The following is a 22,066-nucleotide window of genomic DNA, read 5'->3' as shown; positions in this document are numbered from 1 at the left end:
TGTCCATATCTCCGGTTCTCTCCGGATAGAGATGAAACACTTGGTTAGTGCTCGGTGCAGTGGAGCTTCCTGTGCAGAGGCATGTCTTCTTGTCCGTCTTTGAAGCCCTGCGATGTAATTGCTGATGCCATCCACTGCTCTGCTCTCTACACCGGCCCTCTGAGTACCCCCCCCCCCCCAAACCTCTCTTCCTTCCCCAGGCAGGGACTAATTAGGAAACTTTCCTCACAGTATTCCCTGAATCACTCTCTGCCACTGTGACACACACCTCAGCATCTGTTCTTGACTCAGCTGGACCCAAATGTGCTGAGGTCATCACCTCTGATGTTGCACTTTCCTGTAGTTCTGTCAGTGGCAGACGTTTTTACATCTGCATCTTCTGCATTGCATGTGCTTAGCCTAGAGTAAGACAGACAACATTTTCAGTCTCATTCATATCAATGAGCTGCTTGTGCTGAAGGTCTTCTTACGTCAAACAAGCTAAAGGTCTTTTGAATCCTGGTCTTATACATGTAAATGTTGGCGGTTTAGTAAAACTGGGTATTAATATACAGCTTCTCAGCTGAAGACTGATTGCCACATAAATAAGGCATGAGCTTAAATCAGTTGGAGAGAGCTTTCATAGAGCCTCTGGTTCAGTCAGGCTCTTAGAAGCTCTTCTGACTGAAAGCTGTCTCCCTCCACAAAACAATACCAGTAAACCAGGTTGGATAAAGTCCATTCATTCTCAGGGCTGAAAAACACTTACATAGTCTAAGATTCACCACAAAAACCATCAGCTGAAGAAAATGCATGTTGGCACAAAGTATAGGGTAGACAAGGAAGCAACAACAGCTTAAGGAATGTGAGAAAATGCACTCTATTTTCCCTGGGCTTCAAAATCACCAGGCAATAAAGCTACACTAGAGGGTTCTATCTGAGGGGAATTGAGATGGCAATTGGTAATGTTGTTCACACTATCAGCAAAAAGCAACAGGAGTCCTTGAATGGGGATGAGGTAGAGCAGTGGTTCCCAACCAGAGGCACTAGGACCCCAGGGGGTACTGGGCCTATCCACCAGGGGTACTTGAGAAGACTGATGAGCCCATAGGCCTACTGGTAAAATGAGGGGGTACTTCAAGCAGAGCAAAAATCAGTTGGTGGTAGAATAATTGAAAAGGGATGGGAACCACTGGGAGAATCAGATAGGTCATAAGTAGAGGGAGAAATGCTTGTATTTAAGTAGGGCACAGATTGGGAGTTAAGACTATTGCATGAGAAAGAGTAGGAAAACATTGGAGTCATTCTGAGCTGACTATTTGTGCTGGTCTGTCTTTCCCCTTGAGTGAGGAGGCGGCAGGTGCTGCTGTATGCATTGCAGAGGGATCTGTGGAGGCATAATAAAGGCATCAGTGGGACCTGTGGCACAGAACATGTCATGCATGGCTCCAGCCAGCAGATCTCCCCAGGGCTCCCCAGTCCTCAGCCCCAGTCCCAGCACAGTGTGAGATCTTGTTAACCAGGGATGACTTTGAGACGTTACGTTACACCCTTGAAAGGCCTCCCTCCCTGAGCATTCTGCATCCTCACACTTCATATCGCCCCCTTCCAGATATCCCATGGATTGTTGGGTCAATGACCATGCAGCATTTTGATCAAACCTTGCCCTCACAGTACCTCTCTAGTGTATCATCCATTTCCCATTCTGAGAACCTGGGAATAGTATGACTGTTTTTATCTCCCTCCTCTGTTCTATTACTCTGCTCTAAACTTGAGGGGTATACTACAATGCAGGATCAATGAGTTAGCCAGCTAACTTGCCGAAATATTCTGAAATCATGTTCACATTTTTTTGAAAGATAAGGTTGAAATGGGCATGGTCTCTTTGACTCAACTTCCAAAAACACATATCTCGGTTTAGCTTTCGTAATGAACCAGGAAATCAATAGTCATTTCTGGTTGTTAATCAAAGTTAACTGGCTAACTCATTGATCCTGCTTTGTAGTATACCACTCCGGACCAGTAATCAGTGAGATAAATACATAGAACACGGTCCAGAGAACATAGCCAATAGGAAGAAAAGGGAGGGTTAAAAGAAAGGTAAACTAGTCAAATCACTAGCTAAAAAAAACACAATCATCGCTTACGCTTTGGTTTCAGACTCAATGTTTTCTCCAGACTCTGTGGTCATTTACCACTTACAGACCAGGCGATTGATTTAGACAACCACTAAATTAATGTGACATGGCCAGCATCAAGCACAGTGCAGGGGGATAGGGCTGGATTGTTTGATAAATTCCCTGCCATTGTTTACTCCAGCTCCAACAGCCAATTAAAATGTGCTCGGTGGTGGGTGTCCTGATGTGCCAAGTCGTGCACATTTGAGCTACCCTAGTAAATAATGCATCAAGTGTACACACACACACCCACCACCTATCCACAGGCACACACTCACGCACACACAAATGCCTGCCCGCCCAAACACGCGCACACACACAGCGGGTGGGCGGGGGAGCAATGCTGGAGACCTAATGAGGGTGTAGAGCAGATTGAGGGGGGTCCTGCTCTGACCTGTCCCCCAGGTCTTCTGGGCCATGGATGCCTGTGTGGTGACAGCTGCTGTCCATGTGACTGGCGTCTTCAAATAGCCTCTTTTCTTACCAGTTCAGTGAATTCATTGCTTCCCAAGTCTAATCGCTCCAGCTGTGACAGTCTGTGTATTGACCTGCAGCAAACAAGAGGGAAGAGCCTCAGATTTTGGCATAGAAACAAAGTCCCCATTTAGAAAGGCCAATCACCAGCAACACTCCCTCCAAACCAGGCTTCCTGCAACTCTGCCATCCCAGAGGGGTATGGCATGCTAGCCAGACATCCCCACACATTCACATAATATTCACTGCAAATTTAAAACAGCTCAAATCAAAACAATGCAGTTAGTTAGTTAATGATTAATGTAACATGAAACGGCTTTCTCCATTGCACCAGGCAACACCTCAAATTAGACTCGTTCATCCATGCAATGTAATGTACACAATGTCAGCCGGGGAGAGCAATGTCAGAATGATTCAATCTAAGATGTTTTGCACGGCATTACTAGTTATATTGGCTTGGTATTGCAGAGGACCTTTGTCTTGAGTGGTGAATAGTGAGCATCCATTGGTCAAATCAGTAAAGCAGATACTGCTGTTTTATGTCATGATATAGAGCAGCTGGCCCACATAGCAATTAGTCAATTCCAATAATGATGTGAGAACAAACAGATCAGAACCCTCATGGCAGAATGTCTCCCCATCCTTCATAACATAACAAAGCCTACGTGTTATCTATACACTTCCTCTAGGATACACTTCCCTCTCCAATGACTCCACGGTAACATGATAAACTCATTAATTGAATGAGGACATTACACTTATCGTCAAGGGGAAACACGTTTCAGTTGGTTTACACAAATGAACAAACATCCCTTGCTGTGCCACACCTGAGGTGGAAGAGGAGTTTACTTCGTTCAACTTGGTTTCTAGTGTGGGGGATAAGTTTATTGGTCATGTTTGGATAAAAATAGTTTTCAATCAGGACACCTGAGGGAGCCAGCATGCACCAACTAATGTGAGCAGTGTGTGTGTCTGTCTCTGGGGCTTGCAGCTCAGCACTCTCCATGATGATAAATCGCAACATCATTGGCTGCGCTCCACTGGCTACACACCTGTACACACACGTTCCAACATGGGGCCTTCTTCACATTTCATTTAGACATCAAATAACAAGGCCTGAGCAACAGGGACTGGCCACAGCACAGCACAGTGCCCCTCCTCTGACACATGCTACCCGTCGCACAGAGAGAGACAGATGGCATTTGCTTTAGAAGCTGCTATTTGCCATGCTCTCACACTAATCTGCCCATTAGAATTCCAGCCTGGAATGTTACTCAGGCTATTTGGCCACCCGGAGGTGTATATTTCTACTTGTACTTATTATGGATCCCCAATGCCATGGCAGCAGCTACTCTTCCTGAGGTCCAGCAAAATTAAGGCTGTTATACAGTTTTAAAAACATAACACTTTCACAACACATGAAGTGTGCCCTCAGGCCACTGCTCTACTACCACATATCTACAACATTAAAGCCATATGTGCGTGTGTGTATAGCGTGTATGTTATTGTGGTATGCATGTGTCTGTGCTTGTGTCTCTTCACAGTCCCGCTGTTCCATAAGGTGTATTTTTTATCTGTTTTTAAAATGTCATTTTACTGCTTGCATGTGTTACTTGATGTGGAATATAGTTCCATGTAGTCATGGCTGTATGCAGTACTGTGCGCCCATAGTCTGTTCTTGACTGTGAAGAGACCTCTGGTGGCATGTCTTGTGGGGTATGCATGGGTGTCCGAGCTGTGCGCCAGTAGTTCAAACAGACAGCTCGGTGCATTCAACATGTCAAAACCTCTCACAAATACAAGTAGTGATGAGGTCAATCTCTCCTCTACTTTGAGCCAGGAGAGATTGACATGCATATTATTAATGTTAGCTCTCTGTGTACATCCAAGGGCCAGCCGTGCTGCCCTGTTCTGAGCCAATTGCAATTTTCCTAAGTCCCTCTTTTGTCGCACCTGACCACACAGTCCAGGTGCGACAAACTAGGGCCTGTAGGACCTGCCTTGTTGATAGTGCTGTTGTATCAATATGTTTCGACCATGACAGTTACAATCCAGGGTTACTCCAAGCAGTTTAGTCACCTCAACTTACTCAATTTCCACATTATGCATGACAATATTTAGCTGAAGTTTAAGGTTTGTGTGGTGCAGGGGTAATGATACAAATCAAAGCCTTCCATATGGAGTAGTATCTTGGGCAGGGTTGGATGATTCATAGGGGCTGTATGGGCATGTTGGCTGCTAAAACTGTCAAGGCTTTCATTAACAGACACGTTTCATGGTTAGATCAGTGGCTTCGACATAAGAGAGAGGGGACAGATCTGAGGTGGGTAAGCTGGCTAGAGTGCAATGGGAAGAGGGATATAATTTATTTTAGGTGCTTGGGGAAAGCACAGACATTGTAATAAAGGACTCTCTACTAACATGTGGATAGATAACACTCAAAGTTCAGCATGATAGTTCTCTCTAATTGCAGGAATCAGTGATATTGGCTGCAAGTTACCCATGAAGTTCAGTGAAAAGTGTGTTGGCAAAGAGCAAAGTTTCATTTATTGTAACCTTTCCTTTCAATCCCATGATCAAACACGCCTCTGTAGCTAACACTAGCTGCCCTGGTGAGGTGAGGTGAGGTCTGTGTGCTGAGTCACTCACTTTGGCATCGTTTTCAGGTGGTTCTCTCGCAATTCCAGGATCCGTAACTTGGAAAGTCTGAAAGGGAGAGGATGTCAAAAACACACACATCCACAAGGCAGAAAACAGATTTTTACATCTCAGTATTAATAGATGCTAATGCTATGCATAGGACAGTAAAGTATTTCAGAAAAAAACATGACATCCCAACCTTAAATTCCATTACACTGAGCCCAAGAGTAATACCACTGCTGTTTTGATAAATCATGACTTTTTCTCTATTCATCATCAAACCAGATAGGAGATGCTGCTAAGTGACAGATCGAAATTGACTGGGGGGAGGGGTGGTCCAAAATAGGGGAGGGTTGTAAAACAATTTGTTTGCTTTATGGAGGGTTGTGTATTTTTTGGAGGGGCATAGGGGAGGGTAGTACGTTTTTTCCCCTGGTTTACAGTTGCTCCTCTGCTCGTATTTTCAAGATAAACGGCTTGACTTACTTTTGATATTACCCTAATAAAGTTTGGAAACGTTTGTTATGGTTTGGTATGGTGTAGCTATTATTAAGCTTTAGCTACTGCAGGCCTATGATAAGAAGGTAGTTCGCCCCGGTGCTCCAAATGACTCTGACAGTTGAACTGTTTCAGAGCTACCAAAGTTACTCCTATAATCTAACAATATAATGCTTATCTTTATTACCCTCCTTCTGTATGTCTATATCTGTATAGCAGATGCAGTAGCCATCTGACAAAGAAATGTATGATGCAAGCAGTAAAATTAGATTTTTTAAAACAGACACAAATACACCTTATCGAACAGCAGGGACTGTAAAGCAACACAAACATAGGCACAGACACATGCATACACACAAATGATAACATATGCACTATACACACGTACACAGGGATTTTGTATTGAAGATGTGTGGTAGTGGTGGAATAGGGGTCTGACGGCACACAGTGTGTTGTGGAATCTGTGAAGGTATTGTAATGTTTTTAAAATGGTAAAACTCCCTTAATTTTGAGAGTAGCTGCTACCTTATCAACAGCTAATGGGGATCCATAATAAATACAAATGTCGGTGTCGTATCATGCCACCGGCATATCTATCTCTCTGGGGTTAGGCCTAAGCTTCTCTTCCTTAGAATATATATATATCCACCATATAAAAACAAATGATAGTACCATATATATATATATATATAAATATATACACTGCTCAAAAAATAAAGGGAACATTTAAACAACACAATGTAACTCCAAGTCAATCACACTTCTGTGAAATCAAACTGTCCACTTAGGAAGCAACACTGATTGAGACAGGCTGGTACATCAGGAGACAGGCTGGTACATCAGGAGACGTGGAGGAGGCCGTAGGAGGGCAACAACCCAGCAGCAGGACCGCTACCTCCGCCTTTGTGCAAGGAGGGGCAGGAGGAGTACTGCCAGAGCCCCGCACAGCCCTCCATGTGCTCGCCAGAGGTAGCCTGACTGCCATTAGGTACCGAGATGAGATCCTCAGACCCCTTGTGAGACCATATGCTGGTGCGGTTGGCCCTGGGTTCCTCCTAATGCAAGACAATGCTAGACCTCATGTGGCTGGAGTGTGTCAGCAGTTCCTGCAAGAGGAAGGCATTGATGCTATGGACTGGCCCGTCCGTTCCCCAGACCTGAATTAAATTGAGCACATCTGGGACATAATGTCTCGCTCCATCCACCAACGCCACGTTGCACCACAGACTGTCCAGGAGTTGGCGGATGCTTTAGTCCAGGTCTGGGAGGAGATCCCTCAGGAGACCATCCGCCACCTCATCAGGAGCATGCCCAGGCGTTGTAGGAGGTCATACAGGCACGTGGAGGCCACACACACTACTGAGCCTCATTTTGACTTGTTTTAAGGACATTACATCAAAGTTGGATCAGCCTGTAGTGTGGTTTTCCACTTTAATTTTGAGTGTGACTCCAAATCCAGACCTCCATGGGTTGATACATTTGATTCCCATTGATAATTTTTGTGTGATTTTGTTGTCAGCACATTCAACTATGTAAAGAAAAAAGTATTTAATAAGAATATTTCATTCATTCAGATTTAGGATGTGTTATTTTAGTGTTCCCTTTATTTTTTTGAGCAGTGTATATGCCCTGATGCATTTTGTGTTAAGCTCTGACAGCTGAACCGCAGGGCGGACAATTATTGTTTTAGGAAAGTAAATGTGGCTCATTTGGCCAACATACCTCATTTATTGATGGCGCTGGCTGCGCCAGGTTGGATCTGAATGTATATGGATGTCCATAAAATGTCTTAAAATGTCCGGTAAATTAAAATATTCCCTGTCATGTTATGGTGCCCCACTCTGATATTGTTTTTATGAAGATTTTAGAATATTCACATTAAAATCTGTCACCAATTGGATGGAAACCTAGCTATAGACACCGAATAAGAGTTCAGTGTACATTTGATTATGCCTGCACATCATGGTCCACCAGCAGCCCCAAACATCTGAAGAATAAGCTACCAGCCAAACAAGCTTGTAAGAATTGTACTTAAACTCGCCCCTCATACTCATCTGGAGGTTGAGAATGTTTTCGTCTCTATCTCTGTAATGTGTCTGTATATACAGTGGGGCAAAAAAGTATTTAGTCAGCCACCAATTGTGCATGTTCTCCCACTTAAAAAGATGAGAGGCCTGTAATTTTCATCATAGGTACACTTCAACTATGACAGACAAAAATCCAGAAAATCACATTGTAGGATTTTTAATTAATTTATTTGCAAATTATGGTGGAAAATAAGTATTTGGTCAATAACAAAAGTTTCTCAATACTTTATCTATCCACATGTTATATACGTCAAACGTTTTCTGTAAGTCTTCACAAGGTTTTCACACACTGGTATTTTGGCCCATTCCTCCATGCAGATCTCCTCTAGAGCAGTGATGTTTTGGGGCTGTTGCTGGGCAACACGGACTTTCAAATTACTCCAAAGATTTTCTATGGGGTTGAGATCTGAAGACTGGCTAGGCCACTCCAGGACCTTGAAATGCTTCTTACGAAGCCACTCATTCGTTGCCCGGGCGGTGTGTTTGGGATCATTGTCATGCTGAAAGACCCAGCCACGTTTCATCTTCAATGCCCTTGCTGATGGAAGGAGGTTTTCACTCAAAATCTCACGATACATGGCCCCATTCATTCTTTCCTTTACACGGATCAGTCGTCATGGTCCCTTTGCAGAAAAACAGACCCAAAGCATGAAGTTTCCATCCCCATGCTTCACAGAAGGTATGGTGTTCTTTGGATGCAACCCAGCATTCTTTGTCCTCCAAACACAACGAGTTGAGTTTTTACCAAAAAGTTATATTTTGGTTTTATCTGAACATATGACATTCTCCCAATCTTCTTCTGGATCATCCAAATGCTCTCTAGCAAACTTCAGACGGGCCTGGACATGTACTGGCTTAAGCAGGGGGACACGTCTGGCACTGCAGGATTTGAGTCCCTGGCGGCGTAGTGTGTTACTGATGGTAGGCTTTGTTACTTTGGTCCCAGCTCTCTGCAGGTCATTCACTAGGTCCCCCCGTGTGGTTCTGAGATTTTTGCTCACCGTTCTTGTGATCATTTTGACCTCACGGGGTGAGATCTGCGTGGAGCCCCATATCGAGGGAGATTATCAGTGGTCTTGTATGTCTTCCATTTCCTAATAATTGCTCCCACACTTGATTTCTTCAAACCAAGCTGCTTACCTGTTGCAGATTCAGTCTTCTCAGCCTGGTGCAGGTCTACAATTTTGTTTCTGGTGTCCTTTGACAGCTCTTTGGTCTTGGCCATAGTGGAGTTTGGAGTGTGACTGTTTGAGGTTGTGGACAGGTGTCTTTTATACTGATAACAAGTTCAAACAGGTGCCATTAATACAGGTAACGAGTGGAGGACAGAGGAGCCTCTTGAAGAAGAAGTTACAGGTCTGTGAGAGCCAGAAATCTTGCTTGTTTGTAGGTGACCAAATACTTATTTTCCACCATTATTTGCAAATAAATTCATTAAAAATCCTACAATGTGATTTTCTGGATTTTTTTTCTCATTTTGTCTGTCATAGTTGAAGTGTACCTATGATGAAAATGACAGGCCTCTCTCATCTTTTTAAGTGGGAAAACTTGCACAATTGGTGGCTGACTAAATACTTTTTTGCCCCACTGTATTTCATTGTATATGTATTTATGTAAAAAATAGGGAACACAATGGAAATAAATCCCAGATCAATGAATAATTCAATCCAAACTGTGCAGCAGGCTCTTGGTGAATGGAAAGAGCCATCTGTTGCAAAACACCAAAAAGTTTAATGATCCAAACCATCCACATGAATGAATCCAAACTGGTAACTGAATAAAAGTTCCAATCCAAACCATACACAGAGGGCCTCTCGTTCTGCAACTGAGGGCCCTAGGCCCCACAACACCAGAACAAGGGAGTCCATAGGCTGAACTCACCTCCCAAAGTTGGCTGGGAGGTATTCCAGGAAGGCATCGTTTAAGAAGAGCTGTGTCAGGTTGAGGAGCTGGGTGAAGCCCTCTGGGAGCCTACAGTGGAGAGATGGGCAATGAGAGAGACGGAAAGGGAGAGAGAGAAAGAATCCCTGTGCAGATGTCATCACAATACAGTACCCCTTGGATATAAAAAATTACACAGCACGGAAGTAGTACAAAAAGAAGCTCCTCAAGGACAATCCAGAGACACTATTTGCTGACCGCTACAAAGAGGGGAACGTAAGCAACTTCATTTTCCACAAAGACCATCCCCTGGCATGGCACAGTGCTGTTTGAGCACACTTATCTCTCAAGAGAGAGGGTATTGGCCCAGGGTGGAAACTAAGAATACTAGACATTGAGGAAATTTAAGCAACCTCTGTCAACGAGTACAAGCCTGGGACAGTAATGGTGCAGGGCATGCTCAAGCAGTTCCAGCAAGACTTTTACGGGATCAAAGAGAGAGCACATCAGGAAAAGCTCTCTCTCGGTGACGACTCCATCCTGAGTAGAGGTCGACCGACTATGATTTTTCTACGCCGATACCGATGCCGATTATTAGAGGACCAAAAAAACACTTTTTTTAAATGTATTTGTAATAATGACAATTACAACAATACTGAATGAACACTTATTTTAACTTGATATAATATAACAATAAAATCAATTTAGCCTCAAGTAAATAATTAAACATGTTCAATTTGGTTTAAATAATGAAAAAAAAGTATTGGAAAAGAAAGTAAAAGTGCAATATGTGCTATGTAAGAAACCTAATGTTTCAGGTCCTTGCTCAGAACATGAGAACATATGAAAGCTGGTGGTTCCTTTTAACTTCTTGCGTCGAGCAATCCCGTATCCGGGAGCGTAATCATAGCCTCAAGCTCATTACCATAACGCAACGTTAACTATTCATGAAAATCACAAATGAAATTAAATAAATATATTGGCTCACAAGCTTAGCCTTTTGTTAACAACATTGTCATCTCAGATTTTCAAAATATGCTTTTCAACCATAGCTACACAAGCATTTGTGTAAGAGTATTGATAGCTAGCATAGCATTAAGCCTAGCATTCAGCAGGCAACATTTTCACAAAAACAAGAAAAGCATTCAAATAAAATCATTTACCTTTGAAGAACTTCAGATGTTTTCAATGAGGAGACTCTCAGTTAGATAGCAAATGTTCATTTTTTCCAAAAATATTATTTGTGTAGGAGAAATCGCTCCGTTTTGTTCATCACGTTTGGCTAAGAAAACCCCCCGAAAATTCAGTCATTACAACGCCTAACTTTTTTCCAAATTAACTCCATAATATCGACAGAAACATGGCAAACGTTGTTTAGAATCAATCCTTTCTCGTGTTTTTCCGCAAATGGAAAAATACACGCAGCTGGAGATTACGCAATAATTGCGACGGAGGACACCAAGCGAGCACCTGGTAGATGTAGTGTAAAATGGTCATCTTCCAATGATATGCCTACAAATACGTCACAATGCTGCAGACACCTTGGGGAAACGACAGAAAGTGTAAGCTCATTCCTGGCGCATTCACAGCCATATAAGGAGACATTAGTACACAGCGCCTTCAAAATCTGGGGCACTTCCTGTTTGAAATTTCATCTTGGTTTCGCCTGTAGCATCAGTTCTGTGGCACTCACAGATAATATCTTTTCAGTTTTGGAAACGTCAGTGTTTTCTTTCCAAAGCTGTCAATTATATGCATAGTCGAGCATCTTTTCGTGACAAAATATCTTGTTTAGAACGGGAACGTTTTTTTATCCAAAAATTAAATGAGTGCCCCCTATATTGAAGAAGTTAACATGAGTCTTCAATATTCCCAGGTAGGAACTTTTAGGTTGGAATTATAGGACTATTTCCCTCTATACCATTTGTATTTCATTAACCTTTGACTATTGGATGTTCTTATAGGCATTTTAGTATTGCCAGTGTAAGAGTTTAGCTTCCGTCCCTCTCCTCGCTCCTCCCTGGGCTCGAACCAGCAACACAACGACAACAGCCACCATCGAAGCAGCGTTACCCATGCAGAGCAAGGGGAACAACTACTAGAAGGCTCAGAGCGAGTGACGTTTGAAACGCTATTAGCGCGCGCTAACTAGCTAGCCATTTCACTTCGGTTACACCAGCCTCATCTCGGGAGTTGATAGGCTTGAAGTCATAAACAGTGCAATGCTTTACGCACAACGAAGAGCTGCTGGCAAAATGCACGAAAGTGCTGTTTGAATTAATGTTTACGTGCCTGCTTCTGCCTACCACCGCTCAGTCAGATACTTAGATACTTGTATGCTCAGTCAGATCATATGCAATGCAGGACACGCTAGATAATATCTAGTAATATCATCAACCATGTGTAGTTAACTAGTGATTATGATTGATTGTTTTTTATAAGATAAGTTTAAATGCTAGCTAGCAACTTACCTTGGCTTACTGCATTCGCGTAACAGGCAGTCTCCTTGTGGAGTGCAACGAGAGAGAGGCAGGTCGTTATTGCGTTGGACTAGTTAACTGTAATGTTGCAAGATTGGATCCCCCGAGCTGACAAGTGAAAATCTGTCGTTCTGCCCCTGAACAAGGCAGTTAACCCACCGTTCCAAAGGCAGTCATTGAAAATAAGAATGTGTTCCTCTCAAGGCTAGGGGGCACTATATTCATTTTTGGAACAATAATGTTCCCAAAGTAAACGGGCTATTTCTCAGGACCAGATGCTAGAATATGCATATAATTGACAGCTTAGGATAGAAAACACTCTGAAGTTTCCAAAACTGTAAAAAATATTGTCTGAGTATAACAGAACTGATATTGCAGGCGAAAGCCTGAGAAAAATCCAATCAGGAAGTGACTCTTATTTTGAAACCTCTGCGTTCCTATGCATCCCTATTGACTATTGAAAGGGATATCAATCAGATTCCCTTTTCTATAGCTTCCCTAATGTGTCTACAGTCACTAGACATAGTTTCAGGCTTTTATTTTGAAAAATGAGCATGAACGACAACATTGCGTCAGTGGTCAGGTGTTGGCTCTCGGAGTGATTTGTGCGTAATAGACAAAGGTGGCCATTGTTCCTCACGCTCCTAGTGAAAAGCCAATTGTCCCGGTTGATATATTATCGAATAGATATTTTAAAAACACCTTGAGGATTGATTATAAAAAACGTTTCATGTTTCTGTCGATATTATGGATCTAATTTGTAATTTCTTTTGGCGTCGTCATGACCGCAATTTCCGGTGGATTTCTCAACAAAACGTGAACAAGAAAAGGAGGTATTTCGGCTATAAAAATAATCTTTATGGAACAAAATGAACATTTGCTGTCTAACTGGGAGTCTCGTGAGTGAAAACATCCGAAGCTCATCAAAGGTAAATTATTTAATTTGATTGCTTTTCTGATTTTCGTGACCAAGCTTCCTGCTGCTAGCTGGACATAATGCTATGCTAGGCTATCAATAAACTTACACAAATGCTTGTCTTGCTTTGGCTGTAAAGCATCATTTCAAAATCTGAGATGACAGGGTGATTAACAAAAGGATAAACTGTGTTTCACTATACTTCACTTGTGATTTCATGAATATGAATATTTTCTAGTAAGATTTTTTGTCCGTTGCGTTATGCTAATTAGTGTAGTTGATGGCAATTCTCCCGGATCCGGGGGGGGGGGGGTAGTTCTATGAACTAACTTGCCTAGTTAAATAAAAAGGTATTAAAAAATAATAATAATTAAAAAAAACATTTGTAAATCGGCGCCCAAAAATACCGATTTCCGATTGTTATGGAAACTTGAAATCGGCCCTAATTAATCGGTCGACCTCTAATCCTGAGTGAGAGAAACAACAACACAGAAACACATGGCACAGGTAACAGCAGTGAAGGAGGGGGGAGAGGAACACATGGCACAGCTAACAGCAGTGACGGAGGAGGGAGAGAAACACATGTCACAGCTAACAGCAGTGAAGGAGGAGGGAGAGAAACACATGTCACAGCTAACAGCAGTGAAGGAGGAGGGAGAGAAACACATGGCACAGCTAACAGCAGTGAAGGAGGAGGGAGAGAAACACATGGCACAGCTAACAGCAGTGAAGGAGGAGGGAGAGAAACACATGGCATAGCTAACAGCAGTGAAGGAAGAGGGAGAGAAACACATGGCACAGCTAACAGCAGTGAAGGAGGAGGGAGAGAAACACATGGCATAGCTAACAGCAGTGAAGGAAGAGGGAGAGAAACACATGGCACAGCTAACAGCAGTGAAGGAGGAGGGAGAGAAACACATGGCACAGCTAACAGCAGTGAAGGAGGAGGTGAGAAAGCTGAGGTGTTACAGACACTCCCCCAGTTAAGCCAGCAAAACAGCCCACCTCAGACACAGACCACAACGGAACCGACAACATAGGACCCACCAACCCAAAAGACCCCACCCCCTCCTAACAGCCCCCGTCAGCTCCACCGATAGCTCTCCTGACAACCCATTGAGGACACACAAAAGCCAGAAATTGTGCTCCTCATTGACTCAAATGGCAAATAAACTTTTTCCCAAACACAAACTGGCTAATCTCTGGTGCCCAAACACTAGCCATGACCTAGAGCTGTTGTCAGAGGACAGACTAGGGTCCCGCAGCCACATTATAAATCACACGGTCACAAATGACCCGAGGGCCCAGCAGGAAAGGATGGCCACATCACTCAACAGAGTGATTGAAAAAGCTTTTTCCACTTTCTCCAACGCACAAGTGGTTATCTCCACCCTGCTATCACTAAAAGACATTCACCTTGCCACCATACAAAGGGTGAACGCAAGCATTTCCCGTGACTGTGCCTCAAAACCTAATGTCTACTTGTCCCACCAGTCCACCCTAGACTTAAACAACCTTTACCACCAGGCAGAAATCCCAACTTTTGCCAGGACCCGGAAGGACGTCACCCTCAACCGCAGCACCTTACACAGGAGCAGCGAACACCCCGCCCAGACCAGCGAGACACCCTGAGAACCCACGCCAAGAGGATCTACACCCATAGCTTCACGAGCCACACCCCAACCAGCTGAGACCATCCCAAACAAACCCTGGCCACACCCTATATTTATTATTTTTATTTGACCTTTATTTAACTTATGAACAAATTCTTATTTTCAATGATGGTCATCTGCCTTTGGCCTAAAGAGCAGGAACCCAGACTTCATCAAAGAAATTGGAAATACAGACACTGTTATCCTACAAGAAACATGGTATAGATGAGACAGACCAACTGGTTGCCTTTTAGGTTACAGAGAGCTGGTAGTCCCATCCACCAAACTACCAGGTGTTAAAAAGGGAAGAGAGTAGTTTTATACCCCCAACCCTAGCCTGTGGTTGACCAAATAGAATTCCTGGTAATAAAATTGGGCCAATGGCCAGATAACAAGTATACCATTTCAGGCTCAATGTGTAGACAATTTGAACCAATGAGAACTTGCCACATGTAGCTATGAGTCCCAGACTGACATTCCTCCCATGTCTCTGACACATTAATAATGTCATCCCTATTACAGAAAAACAACTAATTCCCTCTTGACCTTAAGTCCTCTGCGCTGTGTATGTATCTTAAAATATTACTACATCACTGACCTCAACCCAGTCTCTCTCAGAGCGTTCATAGTCAGGCCATTAACACCCCTATCAGATCACAACAAAATCAGTCTACTTAAACAGAGCAATACTCAATCATGAGGAGGCATCAAAGCCAAAATAACTGCAATATATTAAGAAATGCTATAGGCCTGAAAGAAAGTAGTGTAGAAACCTACCAAAAACAATTAGGCAACAACAAATTCTATCCCTTTTAGACAACTGGACAAAACTTTTCACTGTAATAGTGAAGGTGTAATCCTGGCAGCAGAATGCCTAAACAGTATATTTGACCTTTCAGCTTCCCTATCAAATCTAAAAATTTCAAGCACAAAACCTAAGAAAATCAACAACAATGACAAATTATTTGATAAAGAATGCAAAAACCTAAGAAAGAAATTGAGAAACCTATCCAACCAAAAAACACAGAGACCCAGAAGACTTGAGTCTACGCCTTCACTATGGTGAATCAATAAAACAATACAGAAATACACTACATAAAAAGATGGAACAGCACACAATGAAATTGAAGAATCCATAGCATCTAACCATTTCTGGGAAAATTGGAACACACTAAACAAACAACAACACAAAGAGTTATCTATCCAAAACAGAGATGTGTGGATAAACCACTTCTCCAATCTTTTTGGCACTATAACAAAGAACAAACAGCAAAATATACAGACCACAAATTCCAATTGGCTATACTTAAACTCTTTAACATCATCCTCAGCTCTGGCATCTTCCTTAATATTTGGAATCAAGGACTGACAACCCAAATCCACAAATGTGGAGACATATTTGACTCCAATAACTACCATGAGATATGCGTCAACAACAACCTGTGGAAAATCCACTGCAATAACAGGAGACATGTACATGTCCTCAGTGAAAACAATGTACTGAGCAATTGTCAAATTGGATGTTTACCAATTTAGTGTGTGACAGACCAGGTATTCACCCTACAAACCCTAATTGACAAACAAACAAACCAAACAAAGGCAAAGTCTTCACATGCTTTGTTGACTTCAAAAAAAGCTTTTTACTCAATTTGGCATGAGGGTCTGCTATACAAATTGATGGAAAGTGGTGTTGGAGGAAAACATATTACATTAACAAATCCAAGTATACATACAACAAGTGTGCAGTTAAAATTGGCAACAAAAAAAACACATTTCTTTCCACAGTGCCGTGGGGTGAGACAGGAATGCTGCTTAAGTCCCACCCTCTTCAATACATATATCAACAAATTGGCAAGATCACTAGAACAGTCTGCAGCACCCAGCCTCAACATACTAGAATCTGAAGTAAAATGTCTAAGGTCTACTAATGATCTGGTGCTTCTGTCCCCAACCAATGAGGGCCTACAGCAGAACATAGATGTTCTGCACAGATTCTGTTAGACCTGGGCCCTGACAGTAAATCTCAGTAAGACGTAAAAAATAAGTGTTCCAACAAAGGTCCAGTTTCCAGGACCACAAATACAAATGATTTCAAAACACCGCTGCTTTAGAGCACATAAACTATACATACCTCGGGCTAAACATCAGTGCCACAGGTACTAACTTGCACAAAGCTGTGAACGATCTGAGAGACAAGGCAAGAAGGGCCTTCTATGCCATCAAAAGGAACATAAATTCCACATACCAATTAGGATCGGGCAAAAAATACTTGAATCCGTTATAGAACCCATAGCCCTTTATGGTTTTCACAAAATGGGACAAACACCAAATTGAGACTGCATGCAGAACCAGAATTCAGAAAAAATATCCTTAGTGTACAACGCAAAACAACAAATAATGCATGCAGAGCATAATTAGGCCCATACCCACTAATGATCAAAATCCAGAAAAGATATGTTAAATTCTACAACCACCTAAAAGGAAGCGATTTTGGTGAAATACCACGGTGTGCCATCACAGCAGCAGGATTTGTGACCTGTTGCCACAAGAAAAGGGCAACCAGTGAAGAACAAACACCATTGTAAATACAACCCATATTCATGTTTATTTATTTCCCCTTTTGTACTTTAACTATTTGCGCATTGATACAACACAGTATATAGATATAATGACAATTGAAATGTCTCTATTAATTTGGGAAATAATGAGTGTAATATTTACTGTTCACTTTTTATTGTTTATTTCACTTTCGTTTATCCATTTCACTTGCTTTGGCAGTATAAAGATATGTTTCCCATGCCAATAAAGCCCCTTGAATTGAATTGAAAGAGAGAGGCAGGTAGAAAGAGAATCTACGAGGAACCCATTTGTTTGTCAACCTATGATTTCCCACCAACAAATCCTAAATGTATGACGTATTGCTCAGGGGTAACTCCCTTATGGTTCTCCAATGTATTTTATAGCATGAGGCACATTATGTCAAGACCACGCAGAGATACCTGCATTATCCTCTGTAAGGACAGGAAACTACTCCATATTTAACAAATGGCATACAGTATTTACACAATGCAGGAAAGAAATGTCTTACGTAAACAGTGAGTGATGGAATTGTTTCTAATCATTTAAATCCAGACAAAAGCCTCAGATACACAAATACAAAAGTCTCGCATGTAGTTATTTTCCTCATTCTGTTTATCAGTTACTTTCAAAGTTGCCATGAGGTGACTAAAATATATATATATTAAAAAATGTATTTCTACAGCCAATTTGACTGGAAGCATTTTCATATGAAAATTCATGGTTGTTTTTTTATTGAGGTAATCGGTGATTGTTGCTTGACACAAAGCAACAGACACAGCTGTTGGCAATGATAATACAGCATTACCATTGTCCCTATAGACTACAGCCATCCCACCACAATGATACACTTCTTTCTTCACTTACTTGGCAATAGGATTTACACTGGCCTCCACAACAGATAGGCATTTACAGCATTTAATGTTGTCTGGGAACTCTTGAATACCTAAAGAAGGAATGGAATGGAGACATGTTTGTCATTCATAACAAATTAACATATGCCTCGTCATATTCTACATCATGCTAATATTTAGAGTGACAGTATCAGTAGAGGGTCGACAATTTAGAATATATCAGAGTAGAAACTAGCAGAGATTGCTGTGGACATCACATCTCACTCACCGTTTTTACTGATGTCCAACTCCCTCAGGTTTACAAGGCTGGCTATGGTGGTTGGCAGGTTTGACAGGTCATTGTCAGGTATGCTCAGTTTACGGAGAGCCTGACAGTTAAATAGTTGCTATGGAGAGAGAGGGGCAGAACAGAAACAAGTTATTCTGGTGTTATATCAGTCTCTTAGCCTGCGGTGTTGAAAAAGTGTAGACTTTGAGATTTCATGCACTGTTTCAATAAGGCCAGTCTCTAATGATCCTGCTGTGCTGTTGTTAAATGTGAAACATGAGAGAAACGCTGAGGCAACGTCTTTTTCAATGTTCTGACACGTTTCCCCTTCACTGTAAGAGCAGCAACTCTCAGTTGAGTAACCTTGTAGGACAACATTAGTAGTCCACAGCTCTATATGAAGGGAGGGAGAGAGCCACATCAGTCCTCCCCAGAGAGAGAGAGAGAGAGAGAGATGGAGCATAGAGGGAGGGAGAGAGCCACATCAGTCCTCAGAGAGAGAGAGAAAGAGAGAGAGAGAAAGAGAGATATGGAGCACAGAGGAGGGAGAGAGACATCAGTCCTCCTCAGAGAGAGCGAGGGAGAGAGAAAGAGAGATGGAGCATAGAGGGAGGGAGGGAGGGAGGGAGGGAGGGAGGGAGGGAGGGAGGGAGGGAGGGAGGGAGGAGGGAGGGAGGGAGGGGGAGGGAGGGAGGGAGGGAGGGAGGGAGGGAGGGAGGGAGGGGGGAGGGAGGGAGGGAAGGAAGGTGGAACATAGAGGAAGAGAAAGCAGAGGGAGGGAGGTTGAAAATGGTGCTATGCAGAGTTAGTGTGCATGCGCATCATGCCATATGTAGTATGTTTGAGATAACAGGTTAATAATTACCATTCTAACTGTGTAACATGAATAATGAAGATCAATATTTACATTCATAAATGTACAGAATTTGTTTTAACAAAGCCAGCCAATACAGTATCAACAAGTGCTTCCTCCCATCTCTGTAGTCCATTCCTTTCTCCATGTAAAATATAGATTAGAGCAGTTGATTCCTTTCTAAATGTAGAGCAGAGACTAGAGAGGGACAAGTTCTACGGGTCTACATCCCAAATAGAACCTTATTCCCTATACAGTCCACTACCTTTGACCAGAGCCCATAGGGAAGAGGATGCCATTTGAGACAGCCAGGGAGACATTACAGTCCAATACCTTTGACCAGAGCCCATAGGGAAGAGGATGCCATTTGAGACAGCCAGGGAGACATTACAGTCCAGTAAGGACATTACTGTAACACGCCCATTATGAGAGGCCATTACTCTTTAAGAGCTATAATAGCCAGAGGGGGAGTATCTACATCAATGGAGACTGGAGAGGATCAGGACAGCCAGTGTTGTCCAGTCTTGCCCAAGGCATCACTTACATAAAAGACCACACACTTTGGATCTATCAATGCCTGGTTCTTATGCAACCCTGTGAGGCACCACACTGGCTCTGAACTCTCTTCACAAAGACCCTGAACAAACCTCACTGAGATCCATAACTTAACGTATCTAATTGGGAGTTGGTTGATGAACACAATACACTCAAATGTATTAAACAAATAATAATTCATTAATTCCACAGAACCTCTGAAGGATATAAGTCGCTCTGGATAAGAGCGTCTGCTAAATGACTTAAATGTAAATGTATGTAAATGGATATCACTGTACACATTCAGACAATTAATTGTTGAAATTCATGAATGTTGTATTGAACTTCATTGAATGGTAAAATTGTATTGAATGCTATGATGTATTCATCCAGGAGTTTCCATTTCAAACAAAGACACTATTGTCATAACATCTAGACTGTAATAGATCTCCTTTGAAAGTATTAATGAAACCTACATTCACTGAATGTATTGTTTTCTATTCAGTGTGAAGGTTAGATAAAAGTCAGCAAGTCCTTCAGGCACAGAGCACACGCTACATCGCTATATGAGAAACTGAAGAGTTTATTTCCAAAACGCTACAGTATATCCACAAATTTTTCACACTTGTACTTTTTTGTCCCAAATTTGCTTCATGTATGTGCAAAACATTACTGTTCTTAGATTTGTTACTCATATATTTGAACTGTGTATAAAATGTTAAACTCTATATCTCCATTGTTTTGCAGGAATTAACTTTGTATACTTGTCTGTGATATGTGGATGGCTCACATAGCTATCTTAAGATGAATGCACTTACTGTAACTCACTCTGGATAAGATTACTAAAAATGACTTAAATGTCAAATGTACACTACTGTTAAAAAGTTTAGGGTCACTTAGAAATGTCCATGTTTTTGAAAGAAAAGCACATGTCCATTAAAATAAATACAGTGTAGACAATGTTGTAAATGACTATTGCAGCTGGAAACTGCAGATTTTTTTATGGAATATCTATATACAGTACAGAGGCCCATTATCAGCAACCATCACTCCTGTATTCCAATGGCAAGTTGTGTTAGCTAATCCAAGTTTATCATTTAAGGCTAAATTATCATTAGAAAACCATTTTGCAATTATGTTAGCACTATTGAAAACTGTTGTTCTGATTAAAGAAGCAATACAATTGGCCTTCTTTAGACCAGTTGAGTATCTGGAGCATCAGCATTTGTGGATTCGATTACAGGCTCAAATAGCCAGAAACAAAGAACTTTCTTCTGAAACTCATCAGTCTATTCTTGTTCTGAGAAATGAAGGATATTCCATGCGAGAAATTGCCAAGAAACTGAACATCTAGTACAACGCTGTGTACTAGTCCTTTCACAGACAGAGCAAACTGGCTCTAACCAGAATAGAAAGAGGAGTGGGAGGCCCCGGTGCACAACTGAGCAAGAGGACAAGTACATTAGAGTGTCTAGTTTGAGAAACAGATGCCTCACAAGTCCTCAACTGGCAGCTTCATTAAATAGTACCCACAAAACACTAATCTCAACTTCAACAGTGAAGACGTGACTCCAGGATGCTGGCCTGAGGTCACAAATGTATCATTTGTACAGTTCTTTATTAAAATAAATGTAGTTATTTGCTACATTTGACCTTGTAAAACCTAGCAGTACTACTTATTTCTCTGAGAGTGAGTCAAAACATATAGCTTTTTTTTAAAAACATGATTATTTGTCTCGCTGAAATGAAACCATCAAGTGAAAGATTTCAAACAACTACATGTCTGTCATTGAAGTGAAGAAAAAACACTTTGATAAATTCTTCAAAAAATAAAAGTCAATTGTACACCTTTTCTGAAAATATAGGGTATTGGAAAAAAACTCTTAAACTGCTCTCTCAATGACTGGGAGCTGTCCATGGTGCTTATTCATAACCAACCCCCTTCTCTCCTGACACCACATAGCTTCTTTCTCCCCCTCTCCCTCTCTGAATGTTTTTCTCTCTGCTTTATTAACAGCTCATTTACAGACAGGAAGGACATTACGCCACTCTTTGGTCTGTAGGGGTTTGGTTGGCTTGGCAATGCATTTAGACAATCAACACTGAGCGCCAAATGAAGAGAGAGAGTGCATAGAGCTGAGATAATGTTGACATCGATCATTATGCCATGCTTTGTAATGTTGGGAAATGGTCTGA

General features: G+C 41.9%; 1 protein-coding gene across 11 annotated transcripts in view; it reads right to left on the bottom strand.

Annotated features, from left to right (window-relative positions):
* The window catches only part of LOC118359149 (leucine-rich repeat-containing protein 7-like), a 225,930-nt gene that overhangs the window by 66,475 nt on the left and 137,389 nt on the right, over positions 1 to 22,066 (bottom strand). For all 11 annotated transcript variants that reach the window (XM_035737450.2, XM_035737447.2, XM_035737451.2 and 8 more), the window contains exons 3-7: positions 18,484 to 18,601; positions 18,229 to 18,307; positions 9,737 to 9,826; positions 5,280 to 5,336; positions 2,641 to 2,704 (exon numbers count right to left, since the gene is read on the bottom strand). In XM_035737450.2, the coding sequence (XP_035593343.1) occupies positions 2,641 to 2,704; positions 5,280 to 5,336; positions 9,737 to 9,826; positions 18,229 to 18,307; positions 18,484 to 18,601 (408 nt within the window). The remainder of the gene's footprint in view (positions 1 to 2,640; positions 2,705 to 5,279; positions 5,337 to 9,736; positions 9,827 to 18,228; positions 18,308 to 18,483; positions 18,602 to 22,066) is intronic.

Source organism: Oncorhynchus keta, chromosome 26 (genome assembly GCF_023373465.1).
Source record: "Oncorhynchus keta strain PuntledgeMale-10-30-2019 chromosome 26, Oket_V2, whole genome shotgun sequence".
Classification (NCBI taxonomy): Eukaryota; Metazoa; Chordata; class Actinopteri; order Salmoniformes; family Salmonidae; genus Oncorhynchus; species Oncorhynchus keta.
Note: the sequence above shows the minus strand (reverse complement) of the source record. Positions and strands in the feature narration are given on the sequence as shown.